This window comes from Lytechinus variegatus, chromosome 18, assembly GCF_018143015.1.
Source record: "Lytechinus variegatus isolate NC3 chromosome 18, Lvar_3.0, whole genome shotgun sequence".
Lineage (NCBI taxonomy): Eukaryota > Metazoa > Echinodermata > Echinoidea > Temnopleuroida > Toxopneustidae > Lytechinus > Lytechinus variegatus.
The window spans coordinates 5228090-5245770 of NC_054757.1; the positions used below are offsets into that span (position 1 = coordinate 5228090).

General features: G+C 37.7%; 1 protein-coding gene across 1 annotated transcript; it reads right to left on the reverse strand.

The window, feature by feature from the left end:
• Nucleotides 1–813: 813 nt before the first annotated feature.
• LOC121432149 lies at nucleotides 814–12456 on the reverse strand. Its single transcript, XM_041630005.1, has 4 exons — nucleotides 12354–12456; nucleotides 12050–12145; nucleotides 4196–4348; nucleotides 814–1163 (listed from the first exon to the last, which is right to left on the reverse strand). The coding sequence occupies exons 1-4, from the start codon at nucleotides 12454–12456 to the stop codon at nucleotides 868–870; spliced, it is 648 nt and encodes a 215-aa protein (XP_041485939.1). The 3' UTR covers nucleotides 814–867.
• Nucleotides 12457–17681: the final 5225 nt, after the last annotated feature.

The window sequence follows — 17681 nt, forward strand, 5'->3', positions numbered from 1 at the left end:
TCCCTAACATCACCGCTTGTTCTACTTCAGGATTCAATTCAATTCAATTTGTTAATGATTCATAAAAATGCAAAGCAGATATATACAATAGAATGTGTATGGTAATCAGAACAAAAGCCTATGGCTTGCTAAACAATGATTCCCTTACATACAGAATATACATTATGATATAATGTATCAAAATCAAATCTACAACAGGTCAATTACAACCAGACTACAAACAACAGACAAAAACACCTAAAAAAAATTGTGTAAGTTTTGAAAAATCAATATGTACATAAAATACCTTTTCTATATCTAGATTTAAAACATATTGTGAATGTATTTTTTTTATTTCAGATGTAAGAGCAATCCATAACTTAGTTATTGTCTGTTATCTCCCAACAATATTAGTCACTGACACAAATCTTTCCCATCATTATTTTAATAAAAAAAATGCTGACGCTTTGCGCTACAATAATATTCAATATGCTTAAAAAGCTTAAAAATCCAGTGCTCAAGTCAGTATGCACAAACTATTCTTCTCATGATTTGAGTTTTCATTATTTTTTTTGCGATATACGCATCGTGCGTGTTCATAATTTTTAAAAAGTGCTAAATATTACAAATTTTCCACTCTCGCTACGCGTTCACATCAATATTTCAGCTACGTACCCATCCTGTTCATTGTTACAAAAAGTGCGAAATAGCGTATAATTATCATCTCAGAATATTATAAATTTTGAGCTCGCGCTTCGCGCTCGCATTATTCATTTTGTGAGATATCATCTTCACGAGTCACTGCAAACAGTCCTTAAAAGGTCTTTTTTCAAGTCAAGAGGGCCTATAATACAAAATCTAGTTCTTTTGCCCCCTAATTTGAAAATCCTACTGCGGCCATTTATATCCACTGGAGCAGGGTATATCAAATTCCACGCTTCCGACGAATTCACTTAATACATGAGCGTAACGGATCGAAAACTGCTGGTCATCTATCCATTGAAGGATTGGTTCCGGGTCACCAATGTGCCCCACTTGGTAGGCGTTGTTGTAAAAATCAATCCAGTAGGGGTTACTTGAATTTCCATCGCAGATCATTTCCGGGTCACGTACAGCTATAATAGTGGAAGATTCTGCGTGTGACCACCTCCTTATTTGGATAGTGTTATTTTCTGAACATGGATCTGGAAAAGACAACAAGCAGACATAATGGCTATTTCAATCCATAATGCTTCCATCTGCCCTTACAAAAACTAAAGTATTTTGGTAATCATAGGCGGCGCTAATGACGACTTTACAAAGAGGTAACCGCCGTTAAAAACGCTTTCCAGTCACGATAGGAGATTTTTTTTTACACCGAGGCGTAAAGCATTTTCAAGAACATAAAAAAATATTGTCAACTGCCCTCCATGACAAAGAGCAACCAAGAAGTCTTTGTCGAAATTCGTTGAATGAGTGAATCAGCAGTTTCGTCGGTGACTCTGGACAAACGAAATATTTGCAATTTTTCGTCAGCTCCGAAACTCCGGACCAAACTGCTTCAATATCCAGTTCACCAGTTTTCGACAAAGACCTCCCAGCCGTTCATTGTCATTTGACGGGCATTTTCAATACATTTACTCTGTTTTTTAGATTCGTTCTGCGTGGCGGTGCGAAAAGCCCTAATGTCAGGGAAATCGTCGCTTCATTTATTGGACTTTTCGCTTGTTTATTCAGCTTGTTTGCGAGCAGGTTACACCAATCAAACCGACCCCAGATCAACCAAGGATATTATGTTATTTCGAATGGCGTATAATTGGTCATTTTGGGGTCGGGTTCAGCTGTGTGACTGTAACATTACCTAATAGACCTACACTCTAATTTCCAAAGATTTAAAATAAATCCAAATCGGCAGTGGATTGTGACCAGCAGAATGTTGGATTCATTTCAAATCTTTAGGATTAACTTTTCAAATCTAAAAAGATTTACATTAAGATAGATGTACAGTGTGTTTAAATCTACAAGGTTTAACACCAAATCTGATATTCGGCCGGTCACTGTTCGCAGCCGATCTGGATTTATTTTAAATCCTTGGAATTTAGAGTGTATCTAGACATTGACCAATGACTACAGTTCAGGACAAGATAAACGAAAGAAGATCGCTGCCATGATGGAGTTGTTTTTTTTTGTCTAACGTCTTTTGTAAAATAATTTTGACAGTAATGTCCTTCAACCTATGGGCGGAAGTCCGAGCAAAAATGAAATCGACTGGTTTTTTTATGGATGAATGAGCACCCATCAAAGTGAGGGGTGGCATTTTCAAAGTTACAGACTCATTTTCAAGCGGTGGGAAAATGGGATATTTGGGGGCGAATTCTGTTTCAACTGTTGCTTTTTATCATCCATTTTTTCATCACCACACCCTATCTCCGAACTTGATTACATTTTCATGATTGAGCGGGAACGCTTGACAACTAAACCCCTCAAAAAAAGTTTTGCAACACAGTTTTGGGTGATGATATCTTTTTGGTTAATGAAGTATAAAAGATGAAACTGGTATCATTGGAAAGCTGAATTATTCCTCTTTACAATGACATGCCATTTGCCGTGCTGATGTAATCATGGAATATGCAGTCACCCTGAACATTGACGAAAGTCAGAAGTGAAATGTTGCAAAATGCATTGATTTCTAACAGGAGTCTCCATTTCTATAGAATTTCCACCATGCAGGTGACAGTGAATGCACTCGGTCCATCCTGGAAACAATTGGAAATTTCCTATTGGAAACGACGCATTTTGCAACATTTCATTTCTAACATTGCTGCGTATTATCATGTCTGTCTATTTCATGATTACACTAGTACAAATGACACATGATTGTAAAGAAGAATAATCATGCTTTCTAAAGATATCTTTTTTACACATGATGATGGCACATTAAGAAATTTCTTAGCACTCAAACTTGCAGTTTGAGTTGCAGAACTCAAACATGACATGGCAAAGAATTTTGCAACATTTCATTTTTTACATTGCTGCATATTTATCATGTCTGTGTATTTCATGATAACACTAGCATTACAAATGACACATGATCGTAAAGAGGAATAACCATACTTTCCAATGATACCACTTTTACGTATGATGATGGCACACTAAAAAATTTATTAGCCCTCAAACTTGAGTTGCAGAACTTTTTTTTATAAGGAATGAACATTCTTTATATTGCATAAATGCATTATTTTCTAACAATTTCTCAGGATCACTTGAATTCATGGAGAAATCAGTGGTGGATCTGGGAAGAGGGTCTAAAAATTGGGGAGGGGAGCCACTAACATTATCCAATTGTAATTTTTTTTTCAAGTTGTAGAGGGCACCAACCCACACGATGATACGTCCCCCAAAATGTGCTCACTCAACCATGAACACCATACCAATAAGCCAGTTCGTAGTTCCTTTCTGCGCATGATCAAAAGATTCTACGCATGATCAAAGGAAGGTCATTTGTACTAAAGTGACATAGTGGTTTAAAATCTAATGAGATGAGCACCAACTTTGATGTCTTGATTATTAATATATTCTTTTGAATTGTGGTTTTCATGTACATCCACAAAGAAACAAGAATGCGTCCGCGAACGACTGGTATTTTACAGTTTGCCAAGTACATTGTACATTGCGCAACATGCTATGATATGCATTCAAAGTAGGAATGCAACAAGTGCCTTCACAAAGTGTTCATTGGTGTGCTATTCTAGTCACCTGGTCTATTCAATTTCTTCATCCTGCTATGTAAGGCAAGCTTACGTAATATCTTGCTTTGAAATCTGCCTATCATAATGAAAGAAATGAAAGGTCATTTGACCAAAATTGTCAGTGAAGTAACTACGAACTGGTCTATTGTAATTTCTTTTGTCGGGCCATAGACCTGAATGTGGGCGGCGTGTCATTGTTCAAAATCCCCCGACAAAGGAGATTACAATTGGTATAGTGTCGAAAATCTGTCTATCTGACGGTCAATCGGATCGGGGTCGCCCTATAGCCACTAACCCGTCCCTGTGGTCTAGTGGTTAAGGCACCGGCGTTCAAAGCTGGGGGCCCGGGTTCGATTCCCGGCAGAGACATTTTTTCGGCATCACCAATTTTTCCAGAGGGAAACATACATATATATATATATAATTATAGATATATATATATATATATATATATATATAGATAGATAGATAGATAAATAGATACTTACGTATTGAAATTCCACCTCGGTCGTGTGCATGCCTAGAAGCAGATAATACTAAACCTATTGTCGTAGCTTTGAAATTCATCGCTATTCGTTTTCTTAAGTATAAACTCTTCAGTTTATATCCGGGCAGATAATTTGTCTTAATCTCACACTGATCTGCGGGGAGAAAAGAGGGACTGGCGTAATCTCAACAATTTCGACATTTTCATCAATAGGTAATGGCATGTTTTTGTTCGATCAAGATAGTTGTTAGTACAAATCCTTCGATTGAAGAGGTGTTGTAGCTCAGAGTTTGAACCACAAGGTCCGGGCTTCGAATCCCACCGCAGCGCTTGCGTCCCTTTGCAAGGCGTTTATTTACATTTTCCACTCTCCACCCAAGTGTAGTAAATTATTATTATTATACTTAATTTTTAGCTGAAATTCTCTCTTTATACACTTTTCAAATAAGAACCATACAAAGATTGTTATTTATTTATTATTATTATTATTGTCATTCTCGTTGTCATTGGAAAGAGATATTTCCCATAACCTAAGTATGCTCATTGGGGGTATTATTTCATACTGGAGCGGTTTGGCCCAGTGGATTAGTCTCCAGAATTTTAAACTTAGGGTCATGGGTTCATATCCCAGCCATGGCGTAATTTCCTTCAGCAAGAAACTGATGCACATTGTGCTGCACTCAATCCTGGTGAGGTACATGGGTACCTTGCATGACTTAGTTCCTTAAATGCTTAGAATATTCAATTACTACTACTACTACTAGTAGTACTACTACTACTACTACTACTACCAGGCGCGGATCAATGGGGGGGCCGAGGGGGCCTTGGCCCCCCCCCCCCCATCGGCTAAAAAAAAGAGAGAGAGAAAGAAAGAGAAAAAAAAGGGAAGAGGGGAAAGAAAAGAAGAAAAAGAAGAAGGGAAGAAAAAGAAAAGAAAAGAAAAGGGGGAAAGAAAAAAGGAAAAGAGAGGAGAGGGGAAAAGAAGAGGGGAAAAAAGACAGGAAGAGGGAAAAAGAGAGAGGAGAGGGGGAAAGAAAAGGGGAAGAGGGGGAAGGAAGGGAAAGAAAAGAGAGAGGAAAAGGGGAAAGAAAGAGAAGGAAAAAGAGAGGAAAAGGAAAAAAAGAGAGAGAGGGGAAGAGGGGAAAGGAAGAGAAGAAAAAAGAGAGAGAGGAAAAAGAGGAAGAAAAGGAGGAAGAGAAGAAAAGAAAGGGGGAGGGAGAGGGGGAAAAAAAGAAGAAAAAGAGAGGGAAAGAAAAGAAGAAGAGAAAGAAAAAAGAGAGAAGAAGAGGGGAGAGAAAGAGAAATAAAGAAGAGGGGGAAGGAAGAGAAGAAAAAGGGAGGGGAGGGAGAAGAAAAAAAGAGGAAGGGGGAAGAGAGAGGAAAAGGAGAAAAAAGAAACGAGAGGAAGAGGGAAGAAAGAAGAGGGGGAAAAAGAGAGGGGAAAGAAAAGACGAAAAAAAGAGGGGAAATAAAGAGGAATTGGGAGAAGGAAGAAAGAAAAGGGAGGGGAGGGGAGAAAAAAAGAGGAAGAGGGTGAAAAGAGAGAGGAAGAGGGGAAAAGGAGGAAGAGGGAAGAAAGAAGAGAAGAAAAAAGAAAGAGAGAAATGGGAAAGAAGAGAAGAAAAGGTGAGATGAAGAGGGGGAGGACGAGAAGAAAAATAAAGAGGAAGAGGAGGAAAGAAAATGATGTTTGAACCAAAAGGGCGCTGAAATGATGTTCGAAGGAATGTCAAAATGCTGTTCGAACTGGGGGCAGAATTGATGTTTGAACGGGCGGCGAACTGATGTTCGACGTAGGGGCGCCAAATTGATGTTGGAACTAGGGGCGCCAAATTGATACTCGAGCTAGGAGGGGGGGGGGCCAAATGGTATTCGAACTAGGGGCGCCAAATTGATGTTGGATCTACATGTATGGGCGCCGAATTGATATTCGAACTAGGGGCGCCAAAATTATGTTAGACCTACATGTAGGGGCGCCGAATTGATATTCGAACTAGGAGGGCGCCGAAATGATGTTCGAAGGGATGTTAAAATGATGTTCGAACTGGGGGCGCCAAATTAATACTCGAACTGGGGAGGGGGGCGCCACTTGATACTCAAACGGGGGGGGGGGGCGCAAAATTGATACTCGAGCTAGGGGGGGATGATATTCGAACTAGGGAAGGCAAATTGAGTTCGAAGGGATGCCAAAATGATGTTCGAACTGGGGGCCGAATTTATGTTCGAACGGGGGGGGGGGCGAATTGATGATCAACCTACATGTAGGGGCGCCAAATTGATGTTGGACCTACATGTAGGGGCGCCGAATTCATACTCGAACTAGGGAGGGGGGCCGAATCGATGTTCGAGGTAGGGGGCGCCAAATTGATACTCAAACTAGGGGGCGCCGAATTGATGTTCAAACTAGGGGGCGCAAAATTGATACTCGAGCTAGGGGGGCGAAATAATATTCGAACTAGGAAAGGCAAATTGAGTTCGAAGGAATGCCAAAATGATGTTCGAACTGGGGGCCGAATATTGTTTGAACGGGGGGGGGGCAAATTGATGATCGACCTACATGTAGGGGCGCCGAACTGATATTCGAACTAGGAGGGCGCCGAAATGATGTTCGAAGTGGGGGCGCTACATTGATACTTGAACTATAGGGAGGGGGGGGGGGCGAATCGATTTTCGGGGTAGGGGGCGCCAAATTGATACTCAAACTAGGGGGCGCCGAATCGATGTTCGAACTTGGGGGGGCGCAAAATTGATACTCTAGCTAGGGAGGCGAAATGATATTCGAACTAGGGAAGGCAAATTGAGTTCGAAGGGATGCTTAAATGATGTTCGAACTGGGGGCCGAATTGATGTTCGAACGGGGGGGGGGGGGGCAAATTGATGATCGACCTACATGTAGGGGCGCCGAACTGATATTCGAACTGCCGCCTTGTTGTTGGCTCATTGTTCCATATATTGAAAGTTTGAAATGCCTTGGCCTTGAGGTTTTTAGGCCTTGGGTTTCCATGCCTTGGCCTTGGGGATTAAAGCCTTGGTCTTGGGTATTAAGCCTTGGCTTGGAGGTTTGAGCCTTGACTTACAACACTGATGGATATATTGACAGATATTATTTACAGAAATTTTGAAGTTTACTTGCACACACTTTTCCCTTTTCAGGTCTGATAAATCCCTTTTCAGGTCTGATTGTCAAAACGCCAGAGGCGTCGATCCTGGGGGGGGGGGGGGGCAGGGGGCGATCGCCCCACCAATGAAAATATTGGGGGGGCAAACATATCGTTTTACCCCCCCCCCCCCAATATTCCGCAAGTGCAAAAAATGAAATAAGATTTTAGTGTTACACAGAAATAAGCAAGCGAGACTGAGATACACAACTCATTCTTTATTCAAAATCGTCTCAAAATGTCCGCTTTTCAGATTGGAATATAAAAATGTTCAGCTCGCGCTTCGCGGTCGCATAATTTCTGTAGCAAAAAACCTTACTTTTCATGATTAAATAGGTGAACAGAATGACCCGTTTTCAGTTTTAAACCCCAAAAAACTCCCGCTTCGATTTGCAATAATCTTTTGTTGGATCTTATTTTATTTATCTTGTTCTTTATTAAAAACTCAATATTTTTCAGATCGAAATATCAAAATTTTCAGCTCGCGCTTCGCATCTATTGTTTGGTTTTTAGATACCCATCTTAATCATTGGTACCAAAAATGCTTAGAATATCAAGCTTTCAGGTCTCAGCTCGGTCTCGCTTCGCGCTCGCATTAATTTGTTTCTGTGATATGTGTCTCTATCTCATGATTCATATATATTTATATATATATATATATATATATATATATATATAATATATATATATATATATATATATGTGTGTGTGTGTGTGTGTGTTGGTTTGTTTTGCCTTCGGAAAGTTGCTTCATGATTTTTGCCCCCCAATCTGAAAAATGGATCGACGCCCCTGCAAAACGCATCAGCTAGCGCTGCTATGCTTGCATTTTTGATTGGCGGGTTATGTATGTCTCAATATTGATTGTATAACAAACTACTTAAAATCCCCTTTTCATGACAGTTTATCAAAAATTTCGGCTCGCGATTTGCGCTCGCATTAATGGTTAAAATATATCAACTAATTAATGATGCATCCTATTCATAAATAAAAAGGTGCTTGAAATGTTCAGTGTTCAGGCCATAATATCATCAGATTACGCGCCCTCATTATGCATTAATACTAATATGTCAATTCTATAATTAAATTGTCACTTTTGTTTTATCTCGCGCTTAGCAAGATGAATAGGAAGATATATAGTCATCATATTCATATGATAACATGTCCTAAGGATGTCAAGGTCCTATGTCTCAAAATTAAAGTAATAATGAAACATATCAGCTCTTTATCAAGTGCGATTTATATCCACCTTACAATTTTCCTACAAAGTGTTTGAAATATCTGATCGGAATATCAAATACTTTAAGCTCGCGCTTCGCGCTCGCTTTTATTTTCATGATTAAAGATTGTTTAGAATGCCTAGATTCTAGGTCTAAATCTGAAACACGCGCGCGCATTTTCATTCAGTTATCCAGTTTCAGATCACAATATCAAAAAATTCTGCTCGCCCTTTGTGCTCGTATTATTAATGTAGGAAGATCCCCTTTCTCATCCCTTTCATGATTTACAAAACATGAATAGAGTATCCCATTCAAGGTCGATATCTCGATTTTTTTTACGCTCGCATACTTTGATTGTGAAATATGTAATGTCTTCATGGCTAAATGCAAGCAGTCCTTAAAAGGCACTTTTCGATCAGTTCAAAACGTATATAAACATTTTCTGCTCGCGCTTTGCGCTCGCATTATTAATGTAGGAAGATCCCCTCTTTTTCATGATTTAGGAAACATGAATAGAGTGTCCCGTTCTAGGTCTAAAACTAGAATTTTTCCGCTCGCACTTCGCGCTCGCATGAATCGTTTAGTTATATAGCTATCTTGTTCATGATTACAAAAACTGATTAAAGTTTTCCATTCTTTATGTAGAAATGTCAAAAATTTTCAGCTCTCGCTTCGCGCTCGTATTATTTGATTGTGAAATATGTAATGTCTTCATGGCTAAATGTAAGCAGTCCTTAAAAGGCACTTTTCGATCAGTTCAAAACGTGTACAAACATTTTCTGCTCGCGCTTTGCGCTCGCATTATTAATGTAGGAAGATCCCCTCTTACTCATCTTTTTCATGATTTAGGAAACATAAATAGAGTGTCCCGTTCTTGGTCTAAATCTAGAATTTTTCCGCTCGCACTTTCGCGCTCGCATCAATTGATTTGATTTGATTTATTGTTTTCTTCTGCATGACTGCATCCATAACATTCGCATAATACATTTTTCACAACATAATAAACATAATATGTTAGCATTTTTGGCATGAATCATAAATAAAGAGTACTTAAAAAATAATTCCAGACAAAAATAATTAACTATATGATATTCACAATTTGCAGGAGGATTGTCATCATAAGCAGATTGCTTGAAAAAATTACAATCCCAAACTTATACTAATTGAATTAATACATTTATAAAGCAGAATTGGCATATATTTTCAAATACGAAACATGAATTCATGCAATATTATAGTATGAAGATGAAGATGATAAATCTGAGGGTGACGGTGATATGATGATGTTGATGATGATGATTATGATGATGATGAAGGCCATGGAGATGATGGTGGTCATGATGAAGATATTGGTAATGACTAAATCGAAGGAGGAATAAATTCACGATAAAAAGGATACGACACAGAAATTTTACTTCAAATATTCTGATAATAACATAGATTTAACGTTTGCCTTAAATGAGTGAAGAGACGAAGATTGTTTTACAGACTCTGCTGGTAGAGAGTTCCACAAATCTGGACCATGGTGTCTTATGGATCTCTGCGCAATAAGCAGTTTTGGGTTGATTAAATGGAAATTTGAAGAGTTACGGGTAGGGTATGAATGAATAGATGTATTCAGAGAATAAAAATTGTGGAATGAAGGTAGGTGGGAGCATGTTATTTACGTACTTAAACATAAGTAGTAAACTTTGAAGTGTATTTATGTCAAATACTGTTAGAGTCTTTAGTTTATGGAATAATGGATTTGTGTGTGATAAATATTGGGAATCAGTACAAATTCGAATTGTTTTTTCTGTAATTAAGCAAATTGTATTCAAGTTTTCCATTCTTTATGTAGAAATGTCAAAAATTTTCAGCTCGCGCTTCGCGCTCGCATTATTTAATTGATGAAATATGTAATGTCTTCATGGCTAAATGCAAGCAGTCCTTAAAAGGCACTTTTCGATCAGTTCAAAACGTATACAAACATTTTCTGCTCGCGCTTTGCGCTCGCATTAGTAATGTAGGAAGATCCCCTCTTTTTCATGATTTAGGAAACATGAATAGAGTGTCCCGTTCTAGGTCTAAATCTAGAATTTTTCCGCTCGCACTTTGCGCTCGCATAAAATTGTTTAGTTATACTGTATAGCTATCCTGTTCATGATTACAAAAACTGATTAAATTTTTCCATTCTTTATGTAGAAATGTCAAAAATTTTCAGCTCGCGCTTCGCGCTCGCATTATTTGATTGATGAAATATGTCATGTCTTCATGGCTAAAGCAGTCCTTAAAAGGCACTTTTCGATCAGTTAAAACGTATACAAACATTTTCTGTTCGCGCTTTGCGCTCGCATTATTAATGTGGGAAGATCCCCTCTTTTTCATGATTTAGGAAACATGGATAGAGTGTCCCGTTCTAGGTCTAAATCTAGAATTTTTCCGCTCGCACTTTGCGCTCGCATAAAATTGTTTAGTTATACTGTATAGCTATCCTGTTCATGATTACAAAAACTGATTAAAGTTTTCCATTCTTTATGTAGAAATGTCAAAATTTTTCGGCTCGCGCTTCGCGCTCGCATTATTTGATTGTTGAAATTATATAACGTCTTCATGGCTAACTGTATGCAATCTTTAACAGGACTGTTAGGCCTAGCTTTCCGATCAGTTCAAAACGTTTATCAAAAATTTCTACTCGCGCTTCGCGTTCGCAGTAATTATTGCAGGCACATCTTTTTTCAGAATGTTCAAATTTTAAGAAAAAATAAATACAATTTCAAAAAAAATTGCTCGCGCTTCGCGCAGGCATTATAAAATAAGGATTATGATAGTATACATTTATGTTGATTTGAAAAATAAAGCTAAGAAGTGACTTATAGGACTACCCCCTTCAAAGAAACAAACGAAAAAAAAACATCTTCGAGCGGCCGATCGGAGAAAATATGGCTGAAAAAAAATTCAGAAGGCTGGATCCGCCCCTGATTCATGTGCCTATGAAATAAGATAATTTAACATGCATTTAAGGCACTTATGATTGCCTGGGGGAGGGAGCTAGGGGCCGCCATTTTTCCAAAAATTACACAGGGGCGCCAAAATCAGGTCGAATTTGGGCCCCCCTCCCTACGAAATCCTGGATCCGCGCCTGACTACTACTACTACTTCTACTACTGCTGCTGCGACTACTACTGCTACTACTACTACTAAGATTTTTATTATTAATTTGTTATTATTTAATTATTAATAAACTTATTTTTTGCTAAAATTCGTTCCCTCTTCTCTACAGTTTCGAAATAAGCTCTATAAAAAATTGCGATTCCTTATTATTGTTAGTACTATTATTATTATCATTATCATCATAATTATTATTATTTTTAATGTTATCATAATTATCATTATTGTTAATGTTATCATTTTTATTATTAATATTGTTATTATTATTATTATCATCATCATTAATGTTATTATTAATACTATCATTATCATTATTATTAAACTTACATTCACATAACGGTGAACTGAATCCGTAAGGGCAGTTACATCTTAGGAAGCATCCCATTTGATCAGCGATGCTGTATCCTCCATTCTGACACGGTTCTGCGATAAAAGTAGTGTGTTTTCATTCAAATGGGCATTTGAATATCTAATATATACATGTACAACCACACGACTCAGAACGGTGTATTATGGGTAAGAAATATGGTCAGATATGGGTAGTTGATCACTTGAGGTGTTGCTATATACATTGTTAATGCTGGTTTGTATTGGTTGTATATCGTAGATACATGTATTAGAACATACTTACCAGCTGAAAGGCACATTATAGCTGTGTCAAACTCCACCCCATCAGGACAGGTCCTTACACTCCTTGCCAACAAAAATCGGTTTGATTTCGAGTCTCTGGTCATTATAGTGGAGTGTGGAATGCGTCCTTTTCCGCAAACGCCACCCAATGAAGTTCCTCCGTTAAATCTTGCCCCTAATTGAAGAGAATCATTTTAACGGAAGAGAGTAAAAGATCGTGAAAGCAATATCCTATATATGCAAATGGAATTTTGTTTCGACTTGTTTAAAGATAAATTCCAGTTTTGGTAACAATCTCAAAATGACTTTTTATACAATCTAATATAATGACCACCCAAGTGTCTGTTTGTATGAATAAAAAAAATGTGCCAAGGGATTCTGCAAGAAATTGTGTAATTGCTGAGAAATAAGCAAAATAAGCGCGGATTCGATCACTTCCGTCAGGTCTTTATTCCAGCAATAATAATACACTGTCCCACTTGTGCCTATCTGTGTTGGTGATCTTCAGCGTGAACATTTTTCAGCGTAGATTTCAAGATTTCACAAAGTTCAGTTTACGTAACTGAACCAGATCTCGATCCTTAATGATGTTCTGACAATTAAGCCTGGTTTTACAGACTTTCTCATGAAATCAGTGTTTACTGCAACTACTGGCATTTCTCTTTAACGCGCGAATATCATGTACCATTCGCATTTCGTCAACGGTCATCATAGGTTGTCTGAGAGTCCGTAATCTAATCGTTCCATCTCCAAAGGGTGGCCCGAAGGCCGTGTGGTTTCATCGTAGGGCTTGTGCGCTATTTTAAGGCGGAGACGTACAATTTTCTTTTTCAGTCGTACGATCCTAGCCCTCCGACACATCGTGGGCATCGTGTTATCAGCACAAGGGCACCGTGCAGTGTACAGAAATTCTACGATAAACGTAAGGACATCGTATGATGTCTGTACGATCACCGTACGACCTCTGCGAGATAGTCTCTGGCCCTCTATACTATGGTCAATTCGTACGATTATAGTAAATAAGGTAAGCATATAATAATCATAGCTCGTAGCATCATACGATGTTTCCTGAAAATCGTATGCCAATCCATCGTATGATGGTCGCTGTAAACGTAAGCTAGAGGTATAAGTGCCCCAAAGTTCATTATGATTATGGCTTGGGGTAGAGGAACCCCGAGATTGTGCTGAATTAATTTGGCCATTATAATTATGTCTGTGTATAAATTTCTGTTTTGAAAATAATACATAATACATATTACATGATATATGATTTTCTTAGGAATGTCTTTTTTTCAGTGGAATTCACCTCCGGAGTAGAATTTGAATTCGAGATTGTGATTAGCGTTCATGATTCTAGATTTGTTTCACACGTGCTAAAAAATCCGTCATTAGTCTTATTTTTCAGTGGAATCATCATGCAAATTACGATTGTTTTACCGGGTGAAAGGGCGATAAATCAAATTTCTGTGACCAAGCTTTACTGGACACCACTATTCTAAAAAAAAATTATTATTATTATTTTTGTTTATCAATTTTTTCTTCGGGAAAATGTGCCCCCCCCCCTTTCCAAAAATCCTGGATCTGCACAACAATCGTACAATTGCAAAATTACTTGAGAGAATGCAAAATATTTCTAAACATAATTTGTCATGGTCTGACCATACTGTGAACTAGTATGGATTGGTATGGATGTTTTTTTTTGCTATTTTAAAGATTTTTTTTTTATTTTTCGACTCATTCCATACAAAAGTATTACATGCACAGATACATTGTAATTGTAAAAGAAATAGCATACATTTCAATCAAATTCAAATAAATGGTTCATTTTGTACGCAAAATGTTCAATTTTTTCGATGCACGTTCATCAAATTACGTTTAAAAACAATAATTCTCTTGGTTTCGATTTTTTCCAAACCAAGCATAAAATGAGCAAAAGTTGGTTTGATATTCTTGTATTTACATGAATAAATAAAATGCTTTGCAAACAACACAATAATATTGGTAAGATGAAAGTTGTTGAGAGTTATAACTGCAAAACAAACTACAATGCCACAGAATTGTACTTCTAATATATGCTTGGCCTTTAACCGATCATGAACTTTGTTCAAAAAATGAAATTACATATTAACATCAAAGAAATAGATGAGTAATTGTTTGCTAGGTATGGATAATGAAGTGGCTCTGAAAACTGATTGGGTGAATGAGCTATCAAAATTACAAAATATTCTCCACAGTTAGAAACGAAGAAATTTGACTATTTTTTAAGGATTGAGTCAAGTTATTCATTTGATTATTGCAGATTCTTATGGTGGCCCTGAAGGGACATCGCATATAGACCAAATCGCGAATATTCACGACGAAATTCACGACGTCGCCAATTTCGTCGTCAATTTCGTCGTCAATTTGATATTCACGACGAAATTCACGACGTCGCCAATTTGAATATTGACGACGAAATTCACGACGAAATTCGCGACATCGTGAATTTCGTCGCCAATTTCGTCGTGAATTTGTTTTGCTTGCCTGGGAGGTATGCGGCCGGGTTGAAACCAACTCGCCTGCTGCTAATTCGTCCACTCACAACAGCGTCTACATTCATTTAGTATAATGCAAGTCTGTCCATTAACTTTTCGCCTAACAACCATGGTCCAATAACCATTTGGTCCAGTCATCACTTCGTCTTATCACCAGGTCGTCTCATAACTAGTTGGTCTAATATCAATTTTATTTTCCTTAATCGCCCAATTAACACTTGGCATTACTAACTTTGGCATTAGACCACTTGAAAATAAACCATTTAAACGACAGAACGATGTCCACTGCTATCCATATGCATAGGCGGATCCAGGGGACGAGGGGCCCGCCCCCCCCCATTGGCGGAGCAAAAAAAGGAAAAAGGAAAGAAAGAAAAAAGAGGGAAAAGAGAATAGAGAAAAGGAAGAGGAGACGAGTGAATAAAATAAGATGAGGGAAGACATGGAAAAAAAAGAATCTTTCATGTCACTATATGAATTTTCCGCTCGCGCTTCGCGCTCGCATCAATTGTTTAGTTACATAGCTATCCTGTTTACGATTACAAAAATTGATTAAAAATTTCCATTCTTTATGTAGAAATGTCAAAAGTTTTTTGCTCGCTCTTCGCGCTCACATCTATTGTTTATTATATACCTATTCTGTTTAAGCTACAAAAAGTCCTTAGAATTCTCATTTTTTAGGTAAAAATGTAAAAAAATCCAGCTCGCCCATCGCGCTCGCATTATTTGATTTTTAAAATATATAACGTCTTCGTGACTAACTGCATGCAGTCTTTAACAGGTACCTTCAATTTCCACCAGTTCATTTCTGCTCGCGCTTCGCGTTCGTAATAATTATTTATTTGCATGCACATCTTTTTTTAGGAAAACAAACATTGCAAAGAATATCAAAATTTTAGGAAAAAATACATACATCTCATACAATAATAAGATTTCAAAAAAAAATAGCTCGCGTATCGCGCTCACATTATATAAATAAGGATTATGATATATATTTATGTTGATTTATAAGAATAAAGCTAAGAAGACTCCCTCTTCACAGAAACCAAAAATCATTTTTGAGCGGCCGATCGGGGAAAATATGACTGAAAAATGATCCCCCCCTATATTGGCGAAGGCTGTTTTGCGTTCATACTATAACGCTGTAGCACACTTTACGCTGCTCTCTCTGCTGGTCAAGGAACAAGTGCTTTATTCATACATATGAAACATGTGGTACCACGCAGGGTCCAGGGTATTATATAACTCTCTACACGGTGGTGAGGGGTAACCATGGGAACAGATTTGATAGGGTAGGGGATGGAATGTGCTGACCCAGGGAAAAGTCTGCTACTGGGAAATGATGACATATGCCAATGCATGGAGGCCTATACAAACACAATGGGCTGGATCCGCCCCTGGAACATAAAGGCAATGCGAGCGCGAGCGAAAATTTGATATAGTGACATGAAAGATTCTTTTTATTTCCATGTCTTCCTCTCATCTTATTTTTTCACTCGTCTTCCTCCTCTTTTTTTCTCCTCTCTTTTAATCCCCTCTTTTTTTTTCTTTATTTCTTTCTTCCCTTTTTCACGTTTTATTGCTCCACCAATGGGGGGGGGGGAGGCGGACCCCTCGGCCCCCTCCCCCTGGATCCGCCTATGCATATGGATAGCACTGGACATCGTTCTGTCGTTTCAATGGTTTACTCTCAATTGGTCTAATACCAACTCGTCTGCAATCATTTTTTGGTCTACCCACATGGTCTAACTGCCATTTCGTCTAATAACCAATTCGGTCGATCCAATTGCCATTTATTCCATGTGCCATTTGGTCTAATGAACTAAGTGTTAATTGGGCGAAATTAAGGAAAATAAAATTGATATTAGACCAACTAGTTATGAGACGAAATGGTCAAAGACAAACTGGTGAAAAGACGAAGTGATGACTGGACCAAATGGTTATTGGACCATGGTTGTTAGGCGAAAAGTTAATGGACAGACATGCATTATACTAAATGAATGTAGACGCTGTTGTGAGTGGACGAATTAGCAGCAGGCGAGTTGGTTTCAACCCGGCCGCATACCTCCCAGGCAAGCAAAACAAATTCACGACGAAATTGGCGACGAAATTCACGGTGTTGCGAATTTCGTCTTGAATTTCGTTGTCAATATTCAAATTGGCGACGTCGTGAATTTCGTCGTGAATATTCGCGATTTGGTCTATATGCGATGTCCATTCAGGGCCACCATAGATTCTATACCTGACAATTTTTTAATAAATTGAATGAGATTATTTTAAATTTCATTTGGGGAATCAATACTTAAAAAATAAAGAGAGCGGTGTAAAAAGATAGTTATGTATATGGAAGAATTAATATGAATGACATGAAAAAAACAAATGTTAAGCTTTAGATTAAAAAAATGAATACGTAATTTGTTTGATCCTGTCAATGACTTTATCTCCCCTTGAAAAGAAATGGGACATTTTTGCTTCCGTCAATTAGGTGGTTTAAAGTTTATGTTGAATTGTAATTATAAAGATATAAAGATATTACGAATTTTGTTTAAAACAATATGATACCAAAATATTATGGAGAAGTTTTATATGCATGGGCGTTAATAAGGTCGCGTGTCAAACGACATGATACAACTAATGATAATAAAACAAAAAAATATATATATTTCTTAATAGAAGTATGCTATTTTACAATAATTGTTTCAAAGTCAGTATTTTGTTCCTAAGTGATATTTAAAAAAATGGATCTTTCAAGAGTGCAAAAATTATTTCAAATATGTTAACCACTAGAAAAAGTA